A 27,520-nucleotide genomic window follows, 5' to 3' on the forward strand; every position below is an offset into this window, starting at 1 on the left:
AAAGCTGATTTCCCCTTTTTCTTCAAAGGCTAAATTATGTACTGTGGGCTAAGAAAAACTACCTGGATGTAACCCCCAAATTATGAGTAATCTCGCAACATGGTGCCCATATTCCAAAATTCAGTTGCACACTATCTCATAAAGTTAAAGGATTGTTATCCCCTCATCAGGATCCTGAATGGCACCTATTTACCCAACTGACATTAGTTTTGAGCTTAGCAAATAGAACGTATAGTTACATGCATCGTGAGTTCCAACACCCGAGTCTTTGTATGCAGTTGGTTGTGGAAGTAGAAATTCCTGAGGTAGTGTGCCCCAGACATATTGGCAGGAAGGGAAAAGGGGCATATCCAGGCTTCATGACGAGATGTTTTACTCCTATATTTAGATAAGTGCTGCAGATGTTGAATGGAGTTGTCCCAAGTGTATTTCTCTTGATCCACCAGTGCGATCCGTTTCACTATTTTAAGGTGCCCTCCTCAAACACGGAACACATGATTTTGTTTCAGAGTACACTCCCAGGTGTTGTACAAAGAGTAGTTTTGGGACTTTAATGTTGCCAGAACAGACTTCGTTCACGCTTGCAACACTTGCCCTGCTTCCCTTTAGGGATGTAGATGTGACAAAGGAAATGTTATAGATTTTTTAGACAAATAATTTTAGGGGTGTCAAGACCAATTTAATGGGGTGTATCTCCTATTCAGGTATTTTATTTTTGTCATTATGCACTATTATAATTCTTGTGTGATTTGCACTAGAATGGTGCACAGTATAGTCTAATCAAAATAAAATACCAGCATTTGTGTGTAGACTGATTTTGTGGGTTCCACACTACCTTATCTTCTAATTATTGAAGGTCCTTTGACAGTTTGGTCATGATTATAACACAGAGGGATGAGTGGGAAATACCTGTCTGTGTTGCCTCTCTCTGCAAACGTCACTATATCCTCTAACAGAAAAGGAGCTCTACCCAGATGACCCCCAAGTTATAGGGGGCTTGCAACAGGTTTTAATTAGAACAAGTAAGGGGCGGGGAGTGTTAGATGGTAATGGAGCTCATGCATTAATTTCTGGAATGGAAATGAGACTCCCTAATTTGTTTTATTTTCTTGACCGTGTTCGTGATAGCATGCAGCTGTAGCATGTGTACTCTTTGGTTCACCCTGGAGTCACTGCAGAGTTATATGGGCCCTACCTGGCCTGGAAGAACTTTGACATTCGTAGTGCTTATGGTGGCCCTGATAACATGCGGACATAATGGGGCTTGAGTGCTTGGTATAACAGGCTGTCTGGTTCTTTCAGGATGAGTTGACTGCCGTCAATGTGAAGCAGGGTTTTGCCAATCAGCCTGCAATAACTGGTGATGAACACGGAAGTGCCAAAAATGTCAACTTTAACCCGGCAAAGGTGAGCATGTTCCGCCATCGCTTTTTAATACAATACTTCAGCATACATCATGTACTGAAACTCTGTCCTAAAGAGCCCAGCTAAGGAATGTTATCTTCTCTTTCAGATAAGTTCAAATTTCAGTACAATCATCACAGAGAAGCTGAGGTGTAACACTCTTCCCGATACTGGACGAAGGAAACCACAGGTGAACCAGAAGGACAATTTCTGGCTGGTGACCGCACGCTCCCAAAGTGCCATCAATAACTGGTTCACTGATCTCTCTGGGACCAAACCACTCACTCACTTGGCTAAAAAGGTATGTTCACCTTGATCAGTGTGTGCGTGCCATAGGCTCTTCACCACCCTTCTGACCTAGATGTGAAAGGGTCAGTGAGCTGATTCCATGAATTATCGCAGTCTATCTGGGCTCTGCCATGTTGTGGGTGGAGCTCTTGTGATTGGAAACTCTTGATGACCAGTGGAAGGCAGGTTTTTCTCAAGTTCTATCTTCCTTTTTAATGCAACATTTGAACTCTTTGGAAACATGTTTTATCTTTGCTAATTTTGAGTTCAAATCTAGGCCACCAGTATTCGGTCTCACCTTCCCTGATCCTTCTGGCTTGCCTGCATATCTCCCATAAAGCTGTATCTGCAGATACCACAATTGTCCAGGTGGTCATGCTAACTGTACAGATCTTTGTAATCTCTTTCGATCCTCCGAGCCTGCCTTCTAATTCCTCTCTCTAATTTTCGTACAACCTCCCATACCTGTCTCGAGTGTAAGCTAACTGATTCTCTAGGCATGTCTCCTTACTGCCTTCTCTGTTAATATCTTGATTCGCCCGCATGGTTGCTGACTCCTCCTCAGAGTCTCCAGAGGTGCCAACAGTGCCCTCCCCTGAATCTTAAACTCTTGGGTGCTTCCCCCTTCTGTTATCCAGGTGTATCTGGCTGGCTCCTTCTCCTCATACTATTCCACTGACAGTATTCTCTGGGCATACTTGCTGGTTCTGCTTATCTGGTCCTTTAGGTTTGCCTTTTGCTGTACCTTCTAAAAGTAACACACCTACATAAATTAGTTTGTACTAAACAGATCACCTGTTGGTGCTGGAAAAGGTCTCACCTACAGCAGCAAACTGAAACAAAGTTAATCACCCAACAACTGCTTACAAACACTCTCAAATAAATTCTGCCTTGATATCCCTCATATCCTGGACTGAGTGATTGGTCACACCTTATAGTTGGAGACTCTGTGAAATGCCCTTTTGCAGGCCCAGGTGCTGGCCTCATATTATTTATTGCTGTATGAGGTTTCATGACTTGGAGCCCAAACAGTGCCCCAACCCCACCCCCAAACCCCCTTACCCCTCCAACCTGTTAATAGCACATAATACAGCCACCAACCTCTAGAAGCTCTGAAGCTGTACCTCTTAAGTAGGGTGGTCATTTTCTTTTCCAAGCCACATCGCCAGACTTTGCCAAACCTTGTGTGTGGTTGTGTGTTTACATCGTATAACCATCTAAAGTATATGCACGTCCAAGGTTTCTCTGTATGTTAGGGACTGGAGCACAGTAATACACAGTCACCAGGCAGTTTTGCAGCATTGTAACTGGCAACAACCTGTTTTCATGATTGTGAGCAGGCTCCAATTTATAAAAACCATTGCTGAATTCTTTTTGGCTAAAGACAATGGGACTTCACATGAGAAGTCATTTGGGGTGCCCATTTGTCATTCTTGGGCATCGAGTGGTGCTGTTTGTGATAAATTGAAGTGTAATGCCACAAAGAAGCTAACTGGATGTGCCTTCCAGCACTGCAGGGACTTTAAACTCGTGTAGGTACTGGGTCATGCGAAAACAGAGACTTTCAAAATATGCACAGATTATTTGTTCTCTGTGGGATAAAGAGCAGACAAGCATATAACAGCCAGGTTGTTAACACTTTTGTGTCCTGAGCAGACAAGCATATAACAGTCAGGTTTGTGAACACTTTTGTGTCCTGAGCAGACAAGCATAGAACAGCCAGGTTTGTGAACACCTTTGAATCCTGAGCAGACAAGATTTTTGACGAGTTGACAAACTGAATAGATAATGAAAATATTTAATTAAGTAGAGAAACATTTTGTGTCTGATCTGCATGGATAAGAATTGCAAGACTAGGACAGAGGTCATCTGAACGTATCCGTGTCAAAACAGTAGGTTGTGACTTGGGGGCATTTATGCAAGAATTTGACATTCACTTGAGCTCCTGCACAGCACATATAGTTTTAAGGAGAATGCGAGCAAGTAAGCATTTAACAGGTGGTTTGTTGGAAAATATGAAAACTCATATTTTATACTTCAATGTTATTTTTATAACTGTAATGTGAATCATTCAAAACATTTGTAATGAGCCAACCATGTAAAAGGTTTTATGGGTTAGGGTGTATTGATAGAGCTCAGGGGAATATGACTCTCTTGAATATCTAGAGCGGGCTTTTCTGACAAGTAGCGCGCGAGCTACTGGTAGCTCTCCAACTACCAGTAAGAAGCTCCTCCCTGTGCAGCCCAACCCATCAAAATAGAAGCTTTTGCCTGGTTTAACTAAGATATGTTTACACAATTAGAACATGTATGTATTTTCAGAACTCATTAGCTGACATTTGTAGAAAATACATGAATTTCCCAAAATTATTTTATGCTGATATTTCATTGAGAAAGTATGCTGCATTGGAGAGACTTATTGCGAAAATGATTACCTTGGTGATATTGGCTTTGCTTCTATGGCTGTTATGTGTTACCCATGATGTGGCATTTTTTGACAAATCTTATGATGCACTGAGGTCCTTGCAACTGGTATTCTTGCAAAAGGACTCTACTAATGTTTTCTGGTCTGACGGGATGACTTTTACTAAACATAAGTAGCTTTAATCACAGAAAAGGGTGGAGACTCTTGAGCTAGAGGGTATGATGTGGTAGTGTCAATAAAATAGTGGCAAAAAAATAATACTCAGTGTTTTTATTCTCTCACAGTAATGTTTAGCATATTTAAAGATTGCAGTTGTGAGAAATTGGATTGCTATTTGGGGTGGGTAACCAACCCACCTCAAGAGCAGTCGCAGTAATTGTCAGGGTGAACCTTCAAAGTCAATACTAAGGCAATACAAATCACAATCTGGATTAGAAAATAGAGTAACATTTAATAAACAATGTGACACCAAATGACAAAAATCCAAAGAGGGCAACCATAGATATGCATTTTTAAGTAGAAATAGCGCTACAAAAAGCACAAAGTGCCAATGATGGTCATTGGTCGTAGTCGTCCATGACCTAGATGTAGTTTGACTCAGAGTGCATAAGAGCATGGATCGGTTATACCAACCAGGTTCGTTCTGGCTCAAGATTTTACCTCCGGGAGTACACGTCTAAGGATGGCACAATAGGTGCTGCAGTTCACTGGTGGCATCTAACCTTCAGGCCCTGGGACACTTGGCATCATATACTAGGGACTTCTTGTTAAGCTAAATATGCCAATTAGGAATATGCCAAATGAACCATGTTTAAAGGCAAAACAAAGGCACTTCACCACTGGTTAGCAGTAGTAAAGTGCTCAGTTCTAAAGCCAACAAAAAATATTGGGTCCAGTAAAAGACGCAAAGTTCAGTGGTAACCACGAAGAAAACATGCATTTCCTGTAGCAGTGATTACTTTTCGTTCTTACACATACATATTGGAAAGTACTTCATCAAAATGCAATTGCTTTTCAGAGGCATTTGTGAAGCAGATAGAGTATAATTGATCCCTTTCTTGACAGACTGTATAGATTTTGTATTAGTTTGTGATATGCATCACTGTATTAGAAAACCGAAGGAATAAGAGAGCGAGTTTGGGTTTTGGTGTTGGTGATCTTGGCTGTAGGTCAGCATTTTTCAACAATTGTGGCTGGGAGGTGGGTAGTTTGGGTGTGGCTTCTGTAATTTAAGAACCTTACAATCTACCACGCCTGGCAATTTATTTAAAGATGAGGTATTTACAGGGTGAGAAGTTTTGAGGAGGAGAGTGTGCTTATTTCATGGAAACCTCTTCATCATTTCGGCTTTTGACGCAGTAGAGTGGTGTTGACCAGCTCTGCAAGAGGTACAAATCCATGGCAGTTTTGTTGTTCAGCTGGTTCTTTCAAAAGGGGATTTCTTTCAAGTGGTGTGGCTTGTCATTTGCTCTTACCCAGTTGTGAAGAAGACATTTTAAACGAAATGTGTAAACTGGTTTTTGGGGTTGGACTGGCATCACTTGATTGTATTCATGTTTTGACTGATTTGGTTGTTGGTAGTTGTAGAATTTTTTAAGGTCCTTGTGATTTAGTTTTTCAATGTTTTTGTGTTTTATGAGATTTTTTGTGTTTCAGTTGTCTTTTGGGAGGATTTTGTGTTTTTGACTCGTTTGTGGCTAGTTAATTTATGTCTGAATTGTGTTTATGGTTAATACATTTTCTAAACACATATACTAAAAATAATTCTGTGAGGATAGGCTCCATGGCCAATTGGTCTGGTATTGTGTTTTTATGATTGTTTATTGAAGGGGGTGATATTTTTATTTGTTCTCATAATTTATAGTGCGCTGCGTCTCTGTGCTTACTTAGTGGGTCAAATAATAGTGCAAAATTAATGAAAAATAAAAAATGAAAAAATATGAATGAAAATGATTCGATGTAGCAGTATATCAGATAGTCGATTATTTGCCAGAGAATTCGTCATTCAGGGGTGAGTTTTTCTGGGCCGGACATAGACCTGCAAAAAAGTGTAAGATAAGGAAGTGTGAGAAGTTGGCCAGGCATATGCTGTCCTCTATTGTAGTGGGCACCTTGCACCAGTCCAAACAAACCTTATTGTTGATGGGTTTAAGACCACCTTTATTGAAAGTTATCCTAGTGGTAGCTATGGAGGGCAGCCTAAGTCTTGAAGGAGTGTAAGCAGCTTGGTTTACCAGATTATGCCCGCGGCTGTGTTCTCTTGAATGCCTAAATGAAAAGAGAACCACACAAGGTATGTATATATGTATGTATGTATGTATGTGTGTGTGTGTGTATATATATATATATATATATATATATATATATATATATATATATATATATTACGAAACTTGCCACTCAAAAGACAGGAACCTGCCCGGTGCAAAGCGACAAAGAGTCGCCCCAAAAGGTGCTGGTGCAAGGTGATTTATTCAGGTGAAGCCAGCGCTGCCGCCATGACGCGTTTCGCCTTCGAGAAGGCTTGATCACATGACAAACTGCTCTTCGCTCAGCAAAGCATTTAAAGTGACAGTGCAAACAATTTGATCATGAAAATGGTAAAAATACTATACATTTGAACGCTGAGATCATGCAATCAGTGAAGAAAGCCTGATTCAAAACATTAAAAAAGTTCTAGATTATTAATGTTTCACAATTACTTTTAAAACCTGATGGTTTATAAATAAATAAATAAGCATATTTACAAAGCACAATCTGGTAAAAACGATATATATATATATATATATATATATATATATATATATATATATATATATATATACATGACAAATGATTTCATTTATGTACAAAAAGCGTCGGCCCATTATAGATATATAGTCTAAATATCCAGCTTGTGCAAAATACTCGAATAATATGCTTATATTTGATACAACAGCGTTGATCCACATTCATGAAGCAAGATTTTGAGAAATCTAAATAGAGCCCAAGTGGGCCTGTCACAATGCTTACTAAAAACATGTAAAGTGCAAATAGTGATAGTGCAAAAATGACAATAAAGTGCAAATGCTACAACAGACAATTCAAAGATAAAAATATTGAGAAAAAGGTTTTTTTTTTATATAAAAGGAATCTTGATTTCCTTTTTAAAAAGTACATTTCATATTATATACAGAAAGAGACACCACATGGGGAAAAAGATTATATTATGTGAATCCAGACAGGTCTTAAAGGCATAATGGTAAGTCAATCCTAGATACAAGTATAAAGGTCTTCTCTGTCATTGAGACCATTAGGATTTTTGGTATTAAGCTCCAAGATGTATCTTGTTTCAAGAAGGCGAAGTTTGGCCTCACAGTCTACTCCCCTCCTTGAAACTTCGACACAATCAATCAGGAAAAATTTGAGCTTATCTGGTATGCCTAGATGTTTGTCCTGAAAATGCCTGGCAACCGGATAATTTTGGTCATGCCCTGATATTGCACGTATGTGTTGGAGTATCCGTTTGTGGGCGGGTAGCTTCGTGCTGCCCACATACTGTTGTCCACACGGACACTCCAACACATAAATGGCATAGTCAGTCTTGCAGGTAAGCCACTTGGAAATAGCAGTAGGATAATCGTGAAAGGGACTTTTAAAGTGGGTCCTATTGCTGACAAATTTACAGGCTTTGCATTGGGGACATGTCTTAAAGCCCTTCTTCAGTGTTGACCAAGTGGAGGAGATACTTGGTTCCAAAGAATTAATGACTAACGCCTTAGACATCGAGGGGGATCTTCGGAATGTAAGTTCTGGTTTGGTGTCTACTTTGTGACCAATCACTTGATCACTTTGAACCAGATTCCAGTTTTTGTATAGGATTTTCCGGACGGCCCCATGTTGTCGGTTATAAGTCAGAATAACTCGTGGGGAACTAGTTTTTACTTCCCCTACCAAGGAAACATCCAAATGGATTTTTCTTGTTTTGGAAATCAAAGCCTCCTGTCTGCTGACTGAATTTGTACGCTTGATCGCTTTACTGATATTCTCATTGGAATAACCCTTGGCCAGGAAACGCAACCTACATGCCTCCTGTGCAGCCGCACATTCGGCATCAGTGCTACAAATTCTTTTTATCCGGAGCATTTCCCCGAAAGGAATGCTCCGAATCAAATGAGCCGGATGTTGGCTATTAGAGTGTAGTATAGTGTTTCCTGCACTGGGTTTTCTATATAGTCTTGTACTGAGAGTGTTGCCTTCTATAAACACTTCAACATCCAAGAAGCAGATGGATTCTGAACTCATATTTGAAGTGAACTTTAAATTGATGGTGTTTCTATTGATCAAATCAACAAAAGTTTTTGCATCATCAGTGCTCCCCCTCCAAATAACAAAAATATTGTCAATGTAACGTAAATACAAAACAATATTGTTAGAAATACAGTTGTGGTGTTCGCCGACTAGGACCTGCTCCTCCCACAGCCGGACGTGTAAACACGCGTAGCTGGGTGAGAAGCAGGCCCCCATCGCCACACCTCTATATGTATGTGTATATATATATGTGTGTATGTATGTATGTATATGTATATGTATGTATATATATATCTATACTACTATTATAAAGAGAGAACTCTCACCTTTTGGCAAGGTAAACTCGGGAACCACAGCGCCAATCCACACACCCAATACATTTTTGTAATCCTCAGGGTGTGCAGATGGACATAGGCAATATAACGTTAAAAAATAAGTTAGATTTGAAAAATTAACATTTAAAAAAAAGTAGTCCCCTCGAAGTAGCGCCGGCCGCGACCTGCGTCTGACGTCAGGAGCGCGGCGTCCAGGAGCGGCGGACATGGCGCGGGGGACGACCTGCGAGGAGCGGTGGAATGAGGAGCAGCAGCTGAGGTAAGGCAGCGGGGGTCAGTGCAGACTGGGGACGGGCTCATGGACAATGTCTGGGCGGGGTAGTTTTAACATTTTAAGAGGCAGCGGGGGGCGGGGCAGACGGGCTCATGGACAGCTCTGGCCACGTGCGCGCGAGCTGGCCCTTGCTAGGAATTTCTGCTCCCTGATCTTGGGTTCTAAGTGGATAGAGCAAGCGGAGTGAAGTGCTAAGGGCGCTGTGACGACCTTATCAGATTCCTACCATCAGACAGACAGGTGAGAATTGAGGAGCTGTGAAGAAGGCTGGGGGCTTCTGCGCTCGCGGCTGAACCGCGATAAAAACATGCCCCGGGGGCGTAGCTGCCACGTGCACATATCAGAAGCGTGTTTGAAATATGCAGGACTTGTCATTTCGAAAACATTCCCTAAAGGAACAAAAGTTAAACGCAGAAACATTCCGAAGCAATGCCGAAGTTCGTAATAAACCCAAAGTTCACACGGAAAAATGTTGCAATGAAAAACCAGACATCTCTGGAAACAAGTACGTAAACTGCAACGGTGCACGCGACACATTTGGAATGTGCTAATACTTATCGTGGAGGGGTACCTTTTCCTAGAAGACACTGCTTTGTATTATGAGACCCAGAAAGAACAGTATGTACAATACAGCCAGCCCAGGGCAAACAAAACCCACGGCCACTCAAGCCACTAGCCATGCTGTGTTTCAAGTGATGTTCAATAGTCCAAATCATATGCGCACAATTAGGCGAAGCAGCAATTACTCGGGGACTGATTGAGAGACAGAAAAGGGCGTGAATTATCTGGAAGAGAACTCACGGGAAGAATTTCTTCTTCCATCTTGATTTAGCTCAAACGCATAACATTAGACCATCTCCCGGACCACCCAATCTTCAGAAAGGTCCATCTGGACTCTGGGGTTAGTAGTACGACAGTAAAACAAGCACTGGCGTTGGCAACAGTTCTGTCTTTTCTATGCTAAAAGGGTGTTTGCAAGCTCAGTTTATACAAAGAAGAGGTAGCGCAAGTGCATGCCTATTTCCGCACACAGGCGACCTTGCACTGCTGATGCACAGGCACCTGTGAGGCAGCATGCGTTGCTGTGCTGTCCCCTGCCCTGTCACTGAGGTTATGCATTGGGGAAGCTTGCACTGCTACTGCCCACCCTGTACTTGCGAGGCAGCATACGCTGCTGTCCCCTGCCCTGTCACTGAGGTTATCCTCAGGGGAAGCGACCTTGCACTGCTGATTCACAGGCACCTGTGAGGCAGCATGCGTTGCTGTGCTGTCCCCTGCCCTGTCACTGAGGTTATGCATTGGGGAAGCTTGCACTGCTACTGCCCACCCTGTACTTGCGAGGCAGCATACGCTGCTGTCCCCTGCCCTGTCACTGAGGTTATCCTCAGGGGAAACGACCTTGCACTGCTGATGCACAGGCACCTGTGAGGCAGCATGCGTTGCTGTGCTGTCCCCTGCCCTGTCACTGAGGTTATCCTCAGGGGAAGCTTGCACTGCTACTGCCCACCCTGTACTTGCGAGGCAGCATACGCTGCTGTCCCCTGCCCTGTCACTGAGGTTATCCTCAGGGGAAGCTTGCACTGCTACTGCCCACCCTGTACTTGCGAGGCAGCATACGCTGCTGTCCCCTGCCCTGTCACTGAGGTGATGCATTGGGGAAGCTTGCACTGCTACTGCCCACCCTGTACTTGCGAGGCAGCATACGCTGCTGTCCCCTGCCCTGAGGTTATCCTCAGGGGAAGCTTGCACTGGTGCTGCCCAACCTGAACTTGTGTTTCATAGGCAAAAACGATGTCCTATGCGCCTGTGACATTCACTAGTGTTGAGAACACAAGGGCAAGCTGTGCCACCGTTGCTATTCCTCTTAAAACATGCATTGGAATGCCAAAAGGTCAAGCTTTTGATTGCTGTGTCAAGCCAGACCCCAAAATCCATGTACATTAATGACTGTCTCTTCATATCTGTGATGCTGCCAGAGAAAAAACTCCATCTATACTCTATACTACTATTATAAAGAGAGAACTCTCACCTTTTGGCAAGGTAAACTCGGGAACCACAGCGCCAATCCACACACCCAATACATTGTTGTAATCCTCAGGGTGTGCAGATGGAAATAGGCGATATAACGTTAAAAAATAAGTTAGATTTGAAAAATTAACATTAAAAAAAAAGTAGTCCCCTCGAAGTAGCGCCGGCCGCGACCTGCATCTGACGTCAGGAGCGCGGCGTCCAGGAGTGGCGGACATGGCGCGGGGGAGGAGCAGTGACGACCTGCGAGGAGCGGTGGAATGAGGAGCAGCAGCTGAGGTAAGGCAGCGGGGGTCGGGGCAGGCGGGGGACGGGCCGGGCGGGAGACGCACACTCTGTTGGCTGAACACTGCCGCCTAAAGCACTGCAAATTGTGGCTAGGCACGACCCCCCCCCCCCCCCCCCCGGAAATTAGAAGCACGCTATGTTTGTTTTGAAAGATGGCAAGGAACGGTGATTTTTCTGCGCATTCCGCCCTTATACGGCAGGTAATTTGGTGTGGAATGATGGTATAATTGACATTTATGTCTTTTAAATAACCCACTGCCCAGCCCATCCCGACCTTGTCCGGGAGCAACAGGCAGCTTCCCCGACCCATGTCGGGGCGGCCGGGGGTCGGGAAAGCTGCCTGTTGCTCCCGGACAAGGTCGGGACGGGCTGTATATATATATATATATATATATATATATATATATATATATATATATATATATATATATATATATATATATATATATATATATATATATATATCCTACTGGCTATCGCCAGTAGGTATATATAGTTAGGATTTTTTCCCTATGGGACTTTTGAAAATTCTATGTCTAATAACTTTGGCGTTTGTGGACGGAATCGGCTGAAATTTTCAGGAAAATGGCACATTTTGTTTCTGAGCAGCGCCTGAAAATTTGGTGGGGTTTCGTCAAGGGGGGGCTGAGAAAAAAGGGGGGTCCCAAAACGCGTTTTTCCCATGTTAATTTCCATAGGGCGGTTGGACTCACTTTTAGCTCGAACGGCTGAATGGATTTGCATGAAACTTGGCAAAATTGTAGGGACTGTTAGCCCGATGTGCCTTTGCTAGGTCTCAATATATGTGCTCCAGTAGTTTTTGAGAAATTAACGTTCAAACCAAGATATATATCTGTAACAGCGCTCTGGGCAGCGATCCGGTCCGCTTACTTTTCGCTTATCGGAACTTTGCGCGCAGAAAGCTGATTGGCTCTCCGGTGTCTGTCAACATTCTAAACAGTCCGGTGCGGCCGCCATCTTGTCTCTCGGTAGGATCGAGAGAGAAGAAAAGGTGAAAAACTAAGGGGGAATTTAATGAAAGGGGGCAAGGTATCCCCCTCTTCACCCCCTAGGAATGTTGTTGGGGTTATTAAAGGGTCCCGTGGGGAAAATAAAAAAAAAAACGATTTTTCACGGTAGAAGCGCTTTACGGGCCGCGAACTGGGCCGCAAACTGGTAGCGAAACGGGAATTCGCCATTTTGAGCTTCGTTAATTAAATTACTAGTTATAAGTGGGTGCGGGAGACGTATCCTAATCCCCTATGTTTCCTGAGGGTGGCTGAGGAGGCTGATATATGTTGATACATCTCTTCCAGCGGCTGTGCGTGAGCTTTTTTTTTTTTTTGCTGCGTGACAGTCCGGAGCGGCCGCCATCTTGTCTCTCGGTAGGATCGAGAGAGAAGAAAAGGTGAAAAACTAAGGGGGAATTTAATGAAAGGGGGCAAGGTATCCCCCTCTTCACCCCCTAGGAATGTTGTTGGGGTTATTAAAGGGTCCCGTGGGGAAAATAAAAAAAAAAATGATTTTTCTAGGTAGAAGCGCTTCACGGGCCGCGAACTGGGCCGCAAACTGGTAGCGAAACGGGAATTCGCCATTTTGTGCTTCGTTAATTAAATTACTAGGTATAAGGGGGTGCGGGAGACGTATCCTAATCCCCTATGTTTCCTGAGGGTGGCTGAGGAGGCTGATATATGTTGATACATCTCTTCCAGCGGCTGCGCCATCTTGCCTTTTTTTCGAATGCCACAATTTTGTCGTGCACGACAGCCATTTTAGATGCCAGGCTGGTCCCAGGCTATCACCTAACCCTGCGGATGTAGTTTATGGCCCCAGCTGTAGAGAATTCAGACATGCCAATCCTCCTGATTCAGGCGTGTGACTACTGATTTCAGTGCTAGTCTCCCGCCTCCCGATTTCTGCAAGCAAAAACCCGGGGGCATATTACGAACAACTAGCGATAATTTTTGTCTCTAACTTGTTTAGAGACAAAAATTATCGCCGCACATCGGCGATTTTTATCGCAGATAAACCTTGCTATTATCGCAGAAAAGTCAGCGATATTCATGTATTATTGACCTAATGCTCTTAGCCATGTTATCCACCTCCCATTGGATAACATGGCTAAGAACTGCTCAGGGCAGGTGTTAGATTTTGGAGATATTCGCGCTTAGCGCGAATATCTCCAAAAGTTGGTAATAGGAGGTAGCGATGTTAGGGACTGTTTCCAGTCGCTAACATCTTGGCACGCCACTTTGCATGTCATTAGTGATAAATATCACTGACATGCAAAGCGGGGCCCAAGATGGTCGCTATCTCCTTTTAGCTGTCACTAACTGGTGTTAGCGACAGCTTGGTAATAGGGAGATAATTTTATGTCCGCTTTCATGGCTTTTAAAGCCAAAAAAGCGGAGATAAACCCCCTTGATAATATGCCCCACGATTCCTTGGGGGTTTCAGCCGACAGGGCTTGGTATTGTGTTACATGGTAATTTTTCCATGAAACGTCAGAGGGTCGATGCAGGGGTTCTAGAAGAGGTGATAAACCATTTAAGCCTCATGAACAAGCGCATGGTCTTTTAAAGATTTGTGAAGTACTCGGGGCGGCGGTGTGTGTGTGCCCTCTTTCAGGAGCGGGCGGGGGGGCACTGCCAGCAACTTGCCAGGTCAGGTAGTGTTCAACACGTGCATCACCCTTTCTCTGCCTGCTATTGCGCTCCATGCTTCGGAAAGGTAAGAAAAAGAACGTGCATTTGAGTTTGAAATGTCCGAACCTGCAGCAGCACACTTCCAAAGCCCACACATGACAATAACCCGATTCAAGGCCCCATTCACCCGTTTTTCAAAAAATAGATAACACTCCAACAAATTAAGGTTATAAAACTTTATTAACTTTTAACGATGAAGAACAGAACAAAAACTAAAAACATTTAAACATTTATTAACACAAAAAGCAACAATGGTTAGAAGCTGTCTTTTGTGCGAATAGTCCCAAGGCAGCACAACGTGCAGAGTTCCTGGACGGCACCCAGGTGATGTCGCCTGGGTGCCGCACTGGTTTAGGGATCCTACAATGCTGCTCCGAAAATTGGCGTGGGGCGTCTCGGGTGGGGCGGGGGGAGGCCTCGTCAGTAGCGGTCTGTTGTGCGAATAGTCCCAAGGCAGCACAACGTGCAGAGTTCTGGACGGCACCCAGGTGATGTCGCCTGGGTGCCGCACTGGTTTAGGGATCCTACAATGCAGCACAGAAAAACAGCGTGGGGCGTCCCGGGTGATGCGGGGGGAGGCCTCGTCAGTAGCGGTCTGTGTCCAGTGTCACATGGCTGACACAACATGTACGACAGGCACCCAGGTGATGTCCAGTAAACTGCCGCACTGGTTTTGGTATCCTACAATGCTGCTCCGAAAATTGGCGTGCGGCGGCCCGGGGGGGGGGGGGGGGGGGGGGGGGGAGGGATGGAGAGGCGGCGTGAACGGGCTTCCCCAGGTGGCGGCCATCTAGCTGAGTTGCGCTCGCTCTTGCGGCCACAGCGTCTCGCTCACCATGTTGTGGAGTTGCTCCCCTCTTGCAGTGCAGCGATAGGCGGCTGCCACATGGCTGTCAAAATGGCGGACGCTCTTCGGTTTTGGGCCTGGTCCAACTTGAAATGGCCCTGGGACACCTTGGAACTCGGACGCTTGCCTGCTAGGGCTTGGGCTCCATTCTCGAAAAGCGTCCCCTCAGCCGTGAAGATTGTATAAAAGTCTTGGGGGCCCCGACTCCCGCAGGCTTCCGGTGGGGAGCGGCTGCCATGATTGCTCGCGGAATGACCAGACGGAGCCACGAGATGGTGGTGCTCTCATGCTGACGCCAGCTTCAGTCTGAATGATCCAGAAACAAGGTGGGGCTTTCATCGTTTGGGAAAAAAAATGTTCTAAACCAATGAAAAGTGTTATTTTTAGGTCATATGAACCAAGCCTTCCATCTTTAGGAAACCAAAAGTAAAATGAACCAATGAAAAGTTTTATAAACAAGTCACATGACCTGTTCTGCGGCATAGGGCTACAAAAAGCGTAGAAAATCCGTTGGCACGTGAGGCGGCGTCAGTAGCGGACCGATGTGCGAATAGGCCGAAGGCAGCACAACGCGTCGAGATCCGGATGGCACCGAGGTGGTGTCCAGCAAATTGCCGCACTGGTGGTGGGCCATCCTACAATGCGGCGCCGAAAGACGGCGTGTCCAGCTGAGTTGCGGTCACTGTCAGTAGCGGACCGATGTGCGAATAGGCCGAAGGCAAGCACAACACGTCGAGATCCGGATGGCACCGAGGTGGTGTCCAGCAAATTGCCGCACTGGTGTGGCCTATCCTACAATGCTGCGCCGAAAGACGGGGTGTCCAGCTGAGTTGCGGTCACTGTTGCGGTACAGTGACTCGAACGCGCGAGATCCGGATGGCACCGAGGTGGTGTCCAGCAAATTGCCGCACTGGTGTGGCCATCCTACAATGCTGCGCCGAAAGACGGCGTGTCCAGCTGAATTGCGGTCACTGTTGCGGTACAGTGACTCGAACGCGCCGAGATCCGGATGGCACCGAGGTGGTGTCCAAAATTGCCGCACTGGTGTGGCCATCCTACAATGCTGCGCCGAAAGACGGCGTGGGGTGCCCCGTTGGCTTATGAGGTGATGTCAGTAGTGGACCGATGTGTGAATAGGTCGGAACCAGCACAAGGCGCCAAGATCCGAATGGCAAGTCCTGGATGTTGAGTGCCTCAGTTGAGAGTTCTGAGCAGTGCTTGTAAGACTGTCTGAAGCTTATTTGCACCTGCTGCAGCTTCACTAGGTCCGGCGGAACATTTTTCCTTTTCCTTTCTGCTTCTTTTCCTACAATGCGTTTCATCTGAAGACACGACCAGGTCCCTGAATGTGTGCAGGGGGACGCTATTGATTGAATGAAAATGGCGGCTTGACACAAAGCTGACTCAAGCGTTACTGTTGGTGCTATACAGACTAAAATTGGTTTTCAGTTTGTACATTCTTCAGGTTTTTTTTTCCATCCAAGTCTGATTGAGAGTTTGTAGAAAAATGGCTTCAGATTTTCCACATACTACTCTTCAACATTCTTTCTAAATGTAACTATGTGAAACTCACTAGGAGAACGGCTGTTTCTGTTTCCTTTCAAAATGCTGCCACCAATATTTTCTGAATGGAAGACACCATCTTGTAGCATAAAGGGCCGAAAGGGGTTCTGGTCTGGCCGATGGTTGGTGGAGACATTTTGACTATATCTTGGACCTGCCCGGCCTCGCCCAAAATGGCGCCGGTATAAATGGGACTCGTAACCCCTTGCCCGCAAATGTATATCTAGAAAATTTAATTGTAAGTGGCCCTGTCGTATTTTAATTACAAAATGTACGTCCACCGATTCCGCAACTGTTAGAGACCTTTGTTCTTGTCACCTAATGGCCCGCTCGTTACGTTCTTCTACAGTGTAAATGTCTCCTCATCATATACGATTTCAGTTTGCTCCGTGGCCGGCCCACGTGGTTATAGGCCCGTATTTGTATACTGACATTTTCACAATAAAGGTTTTTAAAACAAAACACGGTAGTAGTATTTACATTTGTATATTTTTTACTTTTAGTGACTGTTTTCGAATCAGTAAAAGGCAAGTGAAATAAAGCAGTCCAATTACATGACGGATAAAGGGTATAATATGTAGGAACGCAGTAAAGATAAATGGTCAAGGGCAGTTGTGTTTTTCATGTCTGCAACATAAAGTGATCGATAAGAATCTGATAATCAGGCGTATCGGCGACTAAGACAGCAGGCCGAATCTCTTTTACTCAACGGCTCCGTCATGGAAGGAAGAAACGCCCTTTTTCTCGAAAAAGGAATATATTTTACTTGCAAGACAGTTGTAAATTTTCCGGGAAAGTACATTAGCCTGGAATATTATAACATATGTTTGAAAAAAAAATATTGTTCGAAAATAATAAAAAGCGTAATTTTTAGGTCATATGACCAAGCTTTTCATCATTAAATTAACAAAAGTAAAATGAACCAATGAAAAGTTTTATTAACAAGTCACGTGACCTGTTATGCTTACGTTACGCGCTGCGCGCCGCGCCTCGGATCACTTCCGGGTGCGCTAACGCGGCGTGTCATAAAACTCATTACGCGACAACGTAGGTCAAGAATATAGTCAAAATGTCTCCACCAACCAGCGTTCAGAACACAACCCCTTTCAGCAGTCCAAAAAGTTCTGTTAAATGACAACAGAGGGGACAGGCAACAAGAACCATCAGTCAAAGAGGGGAGGGCAAGTTCTTCTCTTCCGGGTCATGTTGGGGCGCTACCGGAACTGATCGAATTGGTAGTCTATAGTGTTTCTGGATGTTTCAGACTAAAGCTGGCGTCAGCATGAGACCACTACCATCTCGTAGCTCCGTCGTGGCCATTCCACGAGCAATCATGGCAGCCGCTCCCCAGCAGAAGCCTGCGGGAGTCGGAAGCCCCCAAGACTTTTGTAGAATCTTCACGGCTGAGGGGACGCTTTTCGAGAATGGGACCCAAGCCCTAGCAGACAAGCGTCCGAGTTCCAAGGTGTCCCAGGGCCATTTTAGTGGACCAGGCCCAAAACCGAAGAGCCGGCCGCCATTTTGGGAGTCCTGTGGCAGCTGCCTATCGCTGCACCGCAAGAGCGGGCGCATCTAAACTACATGGTGAGCGAGACGCTGTAGTCGCAAGAGCGGGCGGTAAACAGCTGAATGGCGGAAGAGGCACAGTGTAGCAAAAGCGGGCGGAATGGCAACTAAAACGATAAAGGGGCGCCCCACTACAGCTTGTCTTCAGGTCAAACGGATTGTGGGACAAAGTCCAGAATTGAAGAGTCATCAAAAGGCAAAAAGTTCCGCCGGACCCCGGGAGCCGGCCGCCTATGTCGGGGGCGATCTCAGGCTACACCAGTGCTATAAGACTTGGGGAGGGTGTCGGAGCCAAGCGTCTTCTCCGAGTCCATGTCCATCACACCGCCCCTCAGGGGCCTCCGTCAAGCTGTTTAGGAAGGTAACATATCACATTGTTTTCTAATGCAGTCAGGTCCACAAACGACACTCACTTACTTTGAGATGTCATCAGTGATGTCATCAGTGATGTCACTGACCATGTCATGAATGATGTAATATGTGACATCATCAGCAGTGGATTGCGGGTGCGCGATATATAGTTAGCGCTTCTAACTATATATGGAATTTCAATGGTTTTATGCGAGTAAAATAAGGTTTTGTAAATGCTAATTCCTAACTATATATGGACTATAACCAATGGTTTTTTCATTGAATTTTCAAGGTTTTCTAAATGCAAATTTCTAACTATATATCCACTATAACCTATGGTTTTTTCTGTGAATATATATATATATATATATATATATATATATATATATATATATATATATATATATATATTCTCTCTCTCTATGGCTCTTAAGGCTTCGTAGACCTCGGAGCACTTTAACAATTATTTAAACTTAACGACTCAATGAGGTTTCAGTATATCCAAATCCACTACTTTTTGATACGAAAGATGAAAATTTAAAAAACTTTGGATTCTGATATCTGGGACTGTTTCTACTCATTGAAGACTAAGTTTTTAATAAGCAAAAGCTATAAATGTTTAAACTTCCATAAGACAGGGGATTGTTATAAATCATCGTAGAAATGGAGCTTGAAGATGGGGTGCAATATACCATCTAACCAGCTCACTCTTTCTAACCTGAACAACCTTGTTAGTTCGTCAGCTTAAGGTTGCAACAGTTTAAAACCACCTGCTTGCTCTATTACACTCCTGAAGTAATTTCAGAATGGACTACTAACGTTGCCTATAGCGATCGTACCAAATGTCCCAAGTGCGACTTAGATAGTGCTGATTTAGAACATATGTTTTTTTCTTGCCCTTTGTTAAGAGTTTTGGTCAACATTAGAAAAGGTTTTGAAAAAGAAACTGAGTAAGCCACCTGCATTATCGGCTCCATTGATATTATTAGATATTCATTATTCGTCTTTTCCTCAGCAGAATCTAGTTACTATACTAATGTCTTGCGCCAAATTAACTATTGCTCGTGCATGGATTTCCCCTCAACCCCCTCACATCTCGGAATGGCGGTCGTTTGTCAATGAAATACACTCCATGGAGGCCGCCCTGACTAAATTCCGGGGGGTACAGTCATTTTAAATTTGAAAAAATATGGGGAAACTTCATGTAAAATGTAAAACCAAATTTATTCCAATGATATTTTCTTTTATGGACTGTTATTTCTGCTCCCCAGTTATTCTGCTTGCTTTTCTTCTCCCCTTTTTTATTGGATTGTTTACTTACCGATTAATTCTAACATAATATTGTTAATGTTTTCCTCCCCCCCGGAAGTATGTGCCGTATTTGTTTTTTTGCTTCCACTGTTGTGTTGTCAATAAAAAAAAGCATTTGCAATGCAATAGGTCTCGCATTAGGAAAGTTTGAGCTATTGGTATTGTAAATGACAAATATTTTATTTATGTGTTGGTTTTGAAAGTAGCGAAATTAATAGCTTTGTCATTTACAGTGCCAATAGTTTTAACTTTCGCAAATGTGACACCTTTAGGATTTTTTTAATGCAATATGTGTTGTATTTACGTGACTTAGATGTATAGATATTACAAATAACAAGGTTACCTTCTTCCACAAAGTCCAGTTGTTCAGGGGTGTCGCCGTGCACTGCCCTGCCTTCATGTTCAGAGTCATATTCAAAGCTTTCTTCTTCATGCACGGGTTCCACAGAGGACATTGTAAAATCCAAGAACTGCCGGTGAAATGGAGGAGAGGCCAGGGGGCCTACATCGTGGTGCCTGATTGGAAGCCGCCCCCCTCGGGGAAAGCACCGGCACCCCGAGACCTCGCGTGCCCCACGGAGCGGACGCTGCTGTGCCTGGAAGCAGTCATACCTGCAGCGGGGCTGTCTGCTTGTGGTTACCTGTGCTCCGTGTCACTGACGGAGACACTAAAGCCGAGGGCCCGCCCACTCTGTTGCTAACAGCATTTTAACACGTCTCACACGGGGGGCTGAAAACTATCTACGGCAGAAATCACTGCATTTAGGAAACACTTCTATAGAAAGCTTGTTTCATTTTCCTGGTGCAGCTCTAGAGAAACAAAGCTTCTCCCCGGTGCCGAGTACGAATGGTAGCTCCCGACAAGTTTCATAGCAACTGGGCAGGGAGGCACTGGCTGATACTAAAACAGTAGAACTGAGGGCGTGGTCTGCAGGCTCGGGGAAGTCACTTCTGTCAATTATTAATTAACTCTGGAAGGGACGAATTCTGTGGGACTTGTAAATCAAGCCCAGAAACATGATGCCACGCCAGGCTATGGTTCGCTGTCAGGGTCAGAAATAAGATACAGACAGACTGAATAGAGTGACGGTCTATGGATATGTAAGGCGATCTGACTAGCTGTACATACCGTCCAAAAGGAAAATACTGACAATTCAAAACAATAACAAGGTATAACAAATACTACCTGTCAGAACTCCTTCTCAATAACCAGTGTTGAGGGGGCTCAGCCAATGGCGCGCTAGCAGGGCGGAGTCCCGGAGGCGGCCGAAGGGCAGCGGCTACGAATCCTGCGCAGCCGCCGTCTTGCCCCACCTGTGCACCGCAGCCACCGTTCCCGCAGCACATCGCAGGTCCCGCCGGAGCAGCAGAAAGTTAGCAGGCTGGAAGTTGTCAGCCTGTCCCTGCTCTGGAGCCCTGGCCGCGTCGCCCCCGCCGCCCATCCATCGTGAGCCGGGCAGAAGGAGCAGACAAGAAAGCAGGGATTGCAGCAAGAAAAGAGCCCGTTGAGTGGAGGGGGGATTGGGGGGAGTGGGGTGTGTGTGCGCGTGTGTGGGTGTAGCTGTGTGTGTGCGCGTGTGTAGCTGTGCGTGTGCGCGTGTGTAGCTGTGCGTGTGTATGTATATGTGTGACTGTCTGTCTGTTAGCTGTGCATGTGTATATGTTGGGCTGTGTGTCTGTGTGCGTGCGCCCTGATGCATTGTGCCTGCGTGTGTGTATGTGTGTGCGCATGCGTGAGTATGGCTATGTGTGCGCACGATTGAAAGCGGCGAGAGGCTGTCTAGCTGTGAATCTGAGACAGGAGATGTGCACGGCGCCGGGCTGGGCGTGCGTGCCCACGAAGTGAAATCGCCGCGTTCACATCCCCTGTCTCAGATTCCCGAAAACGGGCAACATTAGATACTTCGCTGGACGCAATGATTCGCATTGCTTTCTCCAGCTCGACCTAAAAAGGAATAAGTTGCACTCTTCTAAGAATCCGAAAAGCTTGTAAAACTGGAGTGATTTGATGCCAGTATTGCGGGTGCAGCAGTCTTGTGGCAGAGTTCTGGAGCCTGTGAAGGAAGGAATCAGGAGCCCCTGAACAGCGCTACAGGCATACGCAAAGCTCGCCTGCTATGGATGCAGGAATCTGGGATAAGGGAAACGAATCCAGCCTTGCAGGGTTGCTTTAAAACACTAAAGGACATAGAGGGCAAGGTACACACCATTTTGACTCATCCTAATGCCTGTTTTGTAGAATTTTGTTGAGGTCATGACCTGCTCCTGTAGTCAGTGAAGCATCAGACAGTAATGCCATACTGCCAAAATTATTAATCACTGCAAGCCAACATTTGTGGCAGAAGGTGCAGGCATGCAAAGTTTTAGGCGTGGCCTGACATGGACTCCCTGGAAGGTCTAATATCTGCCTAAGGGAGCATTAGAAGGGCTAGCAGCTAAAAAAATATTGCTTAAACTTGGCCACACTAGGCCCAGGGGGCAGTATGTAAAATATTTACCTTGAAAAAGGTTTATAAATGTTGCTCATGTGAGCAACTTTGTTTGTTGTCCCAAATACATTTGCTTTAATTTGGTGGTTTCAGCCAAATCACGCTGCTGGCTGGTGCCACACTAAGGGTAGACTGCGAGGTATAAAAATGCCAACACCACAAAATAATACGATTTAAAGGATGAAGTATGGCTAGTGATAGTGACTTTAAAATTCTGGCTCCAGCCTGGGCTGCAGAGCTAGTTCCATGTTGGTCTCTGATCAGTGGGCGCGCCTAGTCGCTTGACTGTGAAGCGGAATGTGTTTTCACTGGTTCAATGAAAACTAGGCCTCCTCTGCGCCATTAGCAGCAAGATGAACACACTTAACATGCCTGTGCATGTACTTTCCATAAGATAAATGCACCTACGCATAGTTAGCTCGCATCCCAAGAATGCAGCGAGACACAGTCTCTCCTGAAAGGGTCGTTAGGATACTGGTCACATACCCTGCAGCTACATGCGTGTTTGGACCATTGAGGCTTAAGCACCAACTTTGTATCAAAATTGCTAAGCAACAGTCGACTTCACGTCGCACATAATAGGTTCTGCCACGGAGTTCAAGAAGGAGCTCGGGGCACTCCATCACTGTTAATCAGTGCCTAAAATTCAGGGAAACCTACAACAAGCTGCTAGAGCCAAGACCCTTTGGTTGCTAAGACAGAAATGTAAATAACTCTCCGGTGTCTACCTGCGCATAACCACAACCGCCGCCTCCCACAGGATTTACGATTCACAAATCTGGAAATAAAAGTTAGTGGCCCACGGCAAATACTGGGAATAAAATCTTGTAAATGCAGTTCAGAACAGCAGGACGCAAATGTATGCAGTTAAATGGGCAAGTATTTAGTGAATGACAAGGAAGCAGAACAAGCAGCACCCAAACACCTCTATAGGGAACCATTGTCGTCACTCACCCGTGTCCGGCATGGTCTGCTTCGTGACCGAAAGTCAAGTTCAGCGTGATGCCACAGAGTGCTAGCGGAAGTCAGGCAGCCTTCGTTGGGACGTGGGCAGGGCCTGCAAAGAAACAGGAAGGAACAGCCGGGAGAACGTCCTGGAACCCTGCACGCTGAATGCCGGTTAGTGGAGGGGGGGGGGTGTACGCTCGTGTGTCTGTGTGTGTTCGAGTGTGTCTGTGCGTGTGTCTGTCTGTGTGCGCGTGTGTCTGTTTAAGGGGGGTGCGTGTGTGTTTGCAGTGTGTGTGTGCCTGTGTATGCGTGTGGCTGTGTGTGTGCATGCACGAGTGTGGCTGTGTGTGTGTTTGCGCACGGGAATCTGAGGCAGGAGATGGGCACAACGCCGTGCGCGCCCACGAGGTGAAATCTGCGCTCGTGCCCATCTCGTGTCCACATTCCCAGAAACGGGCAACATAAGTTGTCGAGCCAGACAGCAAATGCTTCGCATTTGCTTTTGTCTAGGCTCGACCTAAAAATAAAAAAATAAAAAAAACATCAGTAAATAGCACAATATACACTGGGCCCCAGGGGGGACCAAACCATATATTAAGAAAGTGGTATAAGAACCACAACTTGACTAGACACAAGGCCTAGAGCCTGTAGAATCGCTGGGCACACAAGGAACCACCCAAGGTAGTGACACAGAGGACCGACGGGGGATGCATGCAGTGTGAGAACACAGCTGCGGGACGCCGTTAACTTCTATGGGGAAAGTCGCGGTTGGAAATTTAAAGATTAAGCACACTTAGGAGAGGACTTTGAACAAACCCCTCTAGACTTGAGGGGTCCTAGGGCCAACACCCACGGGAGCACCGTAGTGTTCATGTTACCTCACCCAGGGAAGCCGGGTGCATAGGTGACTTTTGCTGTCGGGAATGGTCGTTGATTTCAGTGGCATTCTGCTGCAAAGTGCTGCTGTCGTGGAGATGAAAAGTGTCCGGTGTGATCCAAGCCTGGATCGAATATGTGAAGAACCTGAAAGCAGAGGGGACAGAGTCTGGGTCACTTGCCAGTGACCAGGGGCATGATTGACGAATGCCCACGGGTGATTCAGGTGCGAAGAGTTGAAGCTTGACTGCAGCCACGTGGACCAGGAGGCGACGATGTAGACCAGGGGCTGGATTCGAACTGGCGAACGAAGGCTGTCGAGTGCTGCGGTGTTGGTGCCCGGATTGGACCCAACAAGCCTTGGTAACAGCAACCCACGCAGGAAGAGAAAAGATGCTTCGGTGCAGACCAGCAAGGTCTGGGGGACTCACCAAGTGGTGGAGAGTTTGGGCACGTCTGGAGAAACCAGGGAAGCCCAAGGAAAGTCAAAGTTGCCTTCTCAGGGACCTACAAGTCGATGGACCAGGGATCGCAAAGGTACCTCGAGCGAAAACACAAAGGGCCGGCTCACGGAACACTCGTGGAGTGTAGGCTAGCAATCTTCAGTGGAAAAGGTGCTCGGGTCTGGGTACAGCCTCAAGAGACGTTGAGAAGCTTATGCACTTTCAAATGTGTAGGAGTCTAGAAACCCACCTCCTGTGTTGCAAATACTTCGGAGTCCCGCGGGAGCTTCGGAGATGCAAACCGGTCAGATGCGTCTTTGATGCCTGCCAGGCAATAGACTAACTCCTTTACTCCAAGGGAGATTCTTCAGTCATCCAGAGTCGTGCAGATCGTTGAAGTTCCAGGATTCAGTATCAGAGTTTCGTCCAGGTGCAATCTAAAGTCCTGTTGCCAGGGGTTCCTATCTTATACCCAAGGAAGGGGTGGGACAAACTCTGGGGACCCGCCTATGGGAGGGTTTGGAAAGAGGGGTTGCTACACCCATTTCCTTTGTTCAGTTTCCCGCCAGAGCAGGGGCTGGTAGCCTGGTAGCCCCAGCAACTAGTTTGAACTGGGCTATGCACAGGGACACCAAATGTACCCCCAGTGCTGACTTCAAAGCACTCTTGGAGTGCACCCACTCAACCTCAATACACTAAAGCCTGTCTGGGAGGTGATGACACCTCCCTGTGACAGGAAACTGTGAGAAAGTGCCATCTTTCTCGCATTGGTATGCCCCCACTTTTTTCTGAACTGCTGAGGTGCCAACCTGGTGCCCAGGGCCTGTGTTCCTTCCCTAAAACTGTATTGAAACTAATACCCAATTGACATCTCTGGCTACCTATCAACCCCTAGTAAATGGTACACTAGGTACCCAGGGCATGGTGACCAGAGAAGACCCCTAAGGGCTGCACCACTTATTGTGCCACCCTTGGGGGCCCTGTACCCTGACACCCACACACTGCCTTTGCAGGCTGATTGTCTAAGTGCAGAACTAAACAGAGTCAACATGGCCACATCCACAAACCCATTGCCCTGGCATACCTCAGTCACCCCTCTAGCTGGGTGCCCTACGCTAGTGGTGTGGGCACCGGTGCATGAGCCCTGTGCCCCTACAGCACTGTAAGTGCAGTGCTGCCCTTAAGAGTATATGGTGCTGGGAGGTCATCACTACGAACTTCACAGCACCATAATGGCTGCACTAAAGACTGAGAAGTTTGGTATCAAATTTCTCAGCACATTAAACCTGCACTGATGCCAGTGTGAGATTTAATGCAAAATGCACCCGAGGGCCTCTTAGAGATGCCCCCTGAAACCTAAATCTGCAATCCACGTTTGGCCTGAGAGGCTGCCTAGGCTGCCACACAGCAGACATGTTGCTGTACCCCTGGGTGGAGGCCCCCTCTCTCCTGGGCCTGCAACAATGCACATCCTGGGCGAGGTGCTAGGTCTCCTCCCCCAGGATGGGCAGGGGGAAGCTTCAAAGGCCTGCGCCTCTCTGAGCTTCCCCAGACCATTTGCTGCACCCAGCAACTGACCCCCACCAGTTCTGACACCCACTCTGGCGGGAAGACTGGTGGGAAAACCTACGTCAGGAAGGGGGGTGTGCCAACCCCACCCCTCGGGTGGGAGAGGCGAGGTGAAGCACTACCCCGGTTTCCGGCCATCTTGAAGATGGGGAGCCCTGCCCAATCCCAGCTAGGCTCCTGCCCCCCTCCCACAGGAGAGGAGCAGGCTTGGGGGTGTACCCACCCCAGGACAGAGATCTATTGGTCCCTGCCCTTGCCCTACCTATAACACCCCTAAATTCAGTATTTAGGGGCTCCCTGAATCTTCCTTCCCCAGATCCCGATAAGAAAAGAAGAAAGAAGATCAAGAAGAAGACCCGCCGCGCAGCTGCTAACAGGACGACACCAACTGACTTGGCCCCAGCCCTACCAGCCTGTCGATCCTGGAACCTGCCCCTGCCGAATCCCGGCGACTCCTGCGGACAGCAACCTTGAGACATCCGGAGGAGCTGCCTGCCTTGACCCTCTTCAAGACTGGGACTCCCTTCAGCAGAGGCTCTGGTGCCAGCCAGGAAGCTCCTGACCAACCCACTCTGCACCCACTGAGCCCGGCCTGTGCCAGAGTGATCCAAGACCACGAGGACGTCCCCCCCCCCCCCCCCCCGGCGACTGGGACCCGAAGTCCAGTGCCCAAAGACCCTCCTCGACCATCCCGACGACTCCTGCAGCCTCAGGACAAAGGACCCCTCCGACCACGACCGGCAGGGGGTAAGATTCCCCGTCCTCAAAAGAGACCCCTGCACCTGACGCCCCATGGCCCCCTGTGCCCAACTCCTGGGTGCCTACCTATCCTCAAGATCCCAACTTACCCCTCGAATTGTTGGTCGCTCCAGAAGGTCCTCCGTCCCCGAGCCTGCAGCCTTTGTTCCCTTTTCAAGATCGTCATTGAATAACATTGAGCGCCCGACGGCACGAGTGCCTCTGGCAGTGCAACCTGTACCCTATCCTACTTCCCCATTTGCCCTGAGCAAGTGACCAGGAGCCCAGCTCCCACAGCCGCGTGGCCTGCTAGCCAGCAGCCACCAACCGAAGGCCCCCTGCTTCTCATTGGATAAAATTGGGCCTAACTACCTCTGCACCTGGCCGTCCATGTGCCGCTGCGGGTGTACCAACTATACCTACCTGACCCTGGGGGACCCCTGAGTCTATGCGCAGAACTTTAACTTCACCAGTCGAGTACTCGCCTCAAAACCGATAACTCAACTTTACTGCAATAGGATATCATTGACTAGTTTGACTCGAACAATCTTCTAAGTGTGAAGTTTTGAAACTCTAAAATATTCCTATAAATCAGCCGAGTAACGAATTTTGAAATACTCACCTGGAATCAGGAGAGGAGCCAATACTGTACCTTTCAGCCCAGTACTGACCTGTAAAAGTAATTTTAACCGGACTTACCCATAACTTAATTTTCTTTCATAGGAAACCATTGACTGTTTTACTCTGAAAATTCTTTAAAGTGTCTACTTTTGAAAGTTACA

The 27,520-nt window shown here is 46.5% G+C and overlaps 1 protein-coding gene across 7 annotated transcripts in view; it reads left to right on the plus strand.

The window, feature by feature from the left end:
• The window catches only part of MED12 (mediator complex subunit 12), an 820,436-nt gene that overhangs the window by 99,112 nt on the left and 693,804 nt on the right, over positions 1 to 27,520 (plus strand). For all 7 annotated transcript variants that reach the window (XM_086918278.1, XM_086918283.1, XM_086918279.1 and 4 more), the window contains exons 2-3: positions 1,303 to 1,407; positions 1,514 to 1,705. In XM_086918278.1, the coding sequence (XP_086774404.1) occupies positions 1,303 to 1,407; positions 1,514 to 1,705 (297 nt within the window). The remainder of the gene's footprint in view (positions 1 to 1,302; positions 1,408 to 1,513; positions 1,706 to 27,520) is intronic.

The sequence above is a fragment of the Lissotriton vulgaris genome, chromosome 4_1 (assembly GCF_964263255.1).
Source record: "Lissotriton vulgaris chromosome 4_1, aLisVul1.2, whole genome shotgun sequence".
Lineage (NCBI taxonomy): Eukaryota > Metazoa > Chordata > Amphibia > Caudata > Salamandridae > Lissotriton > Lissotriton vulgaris.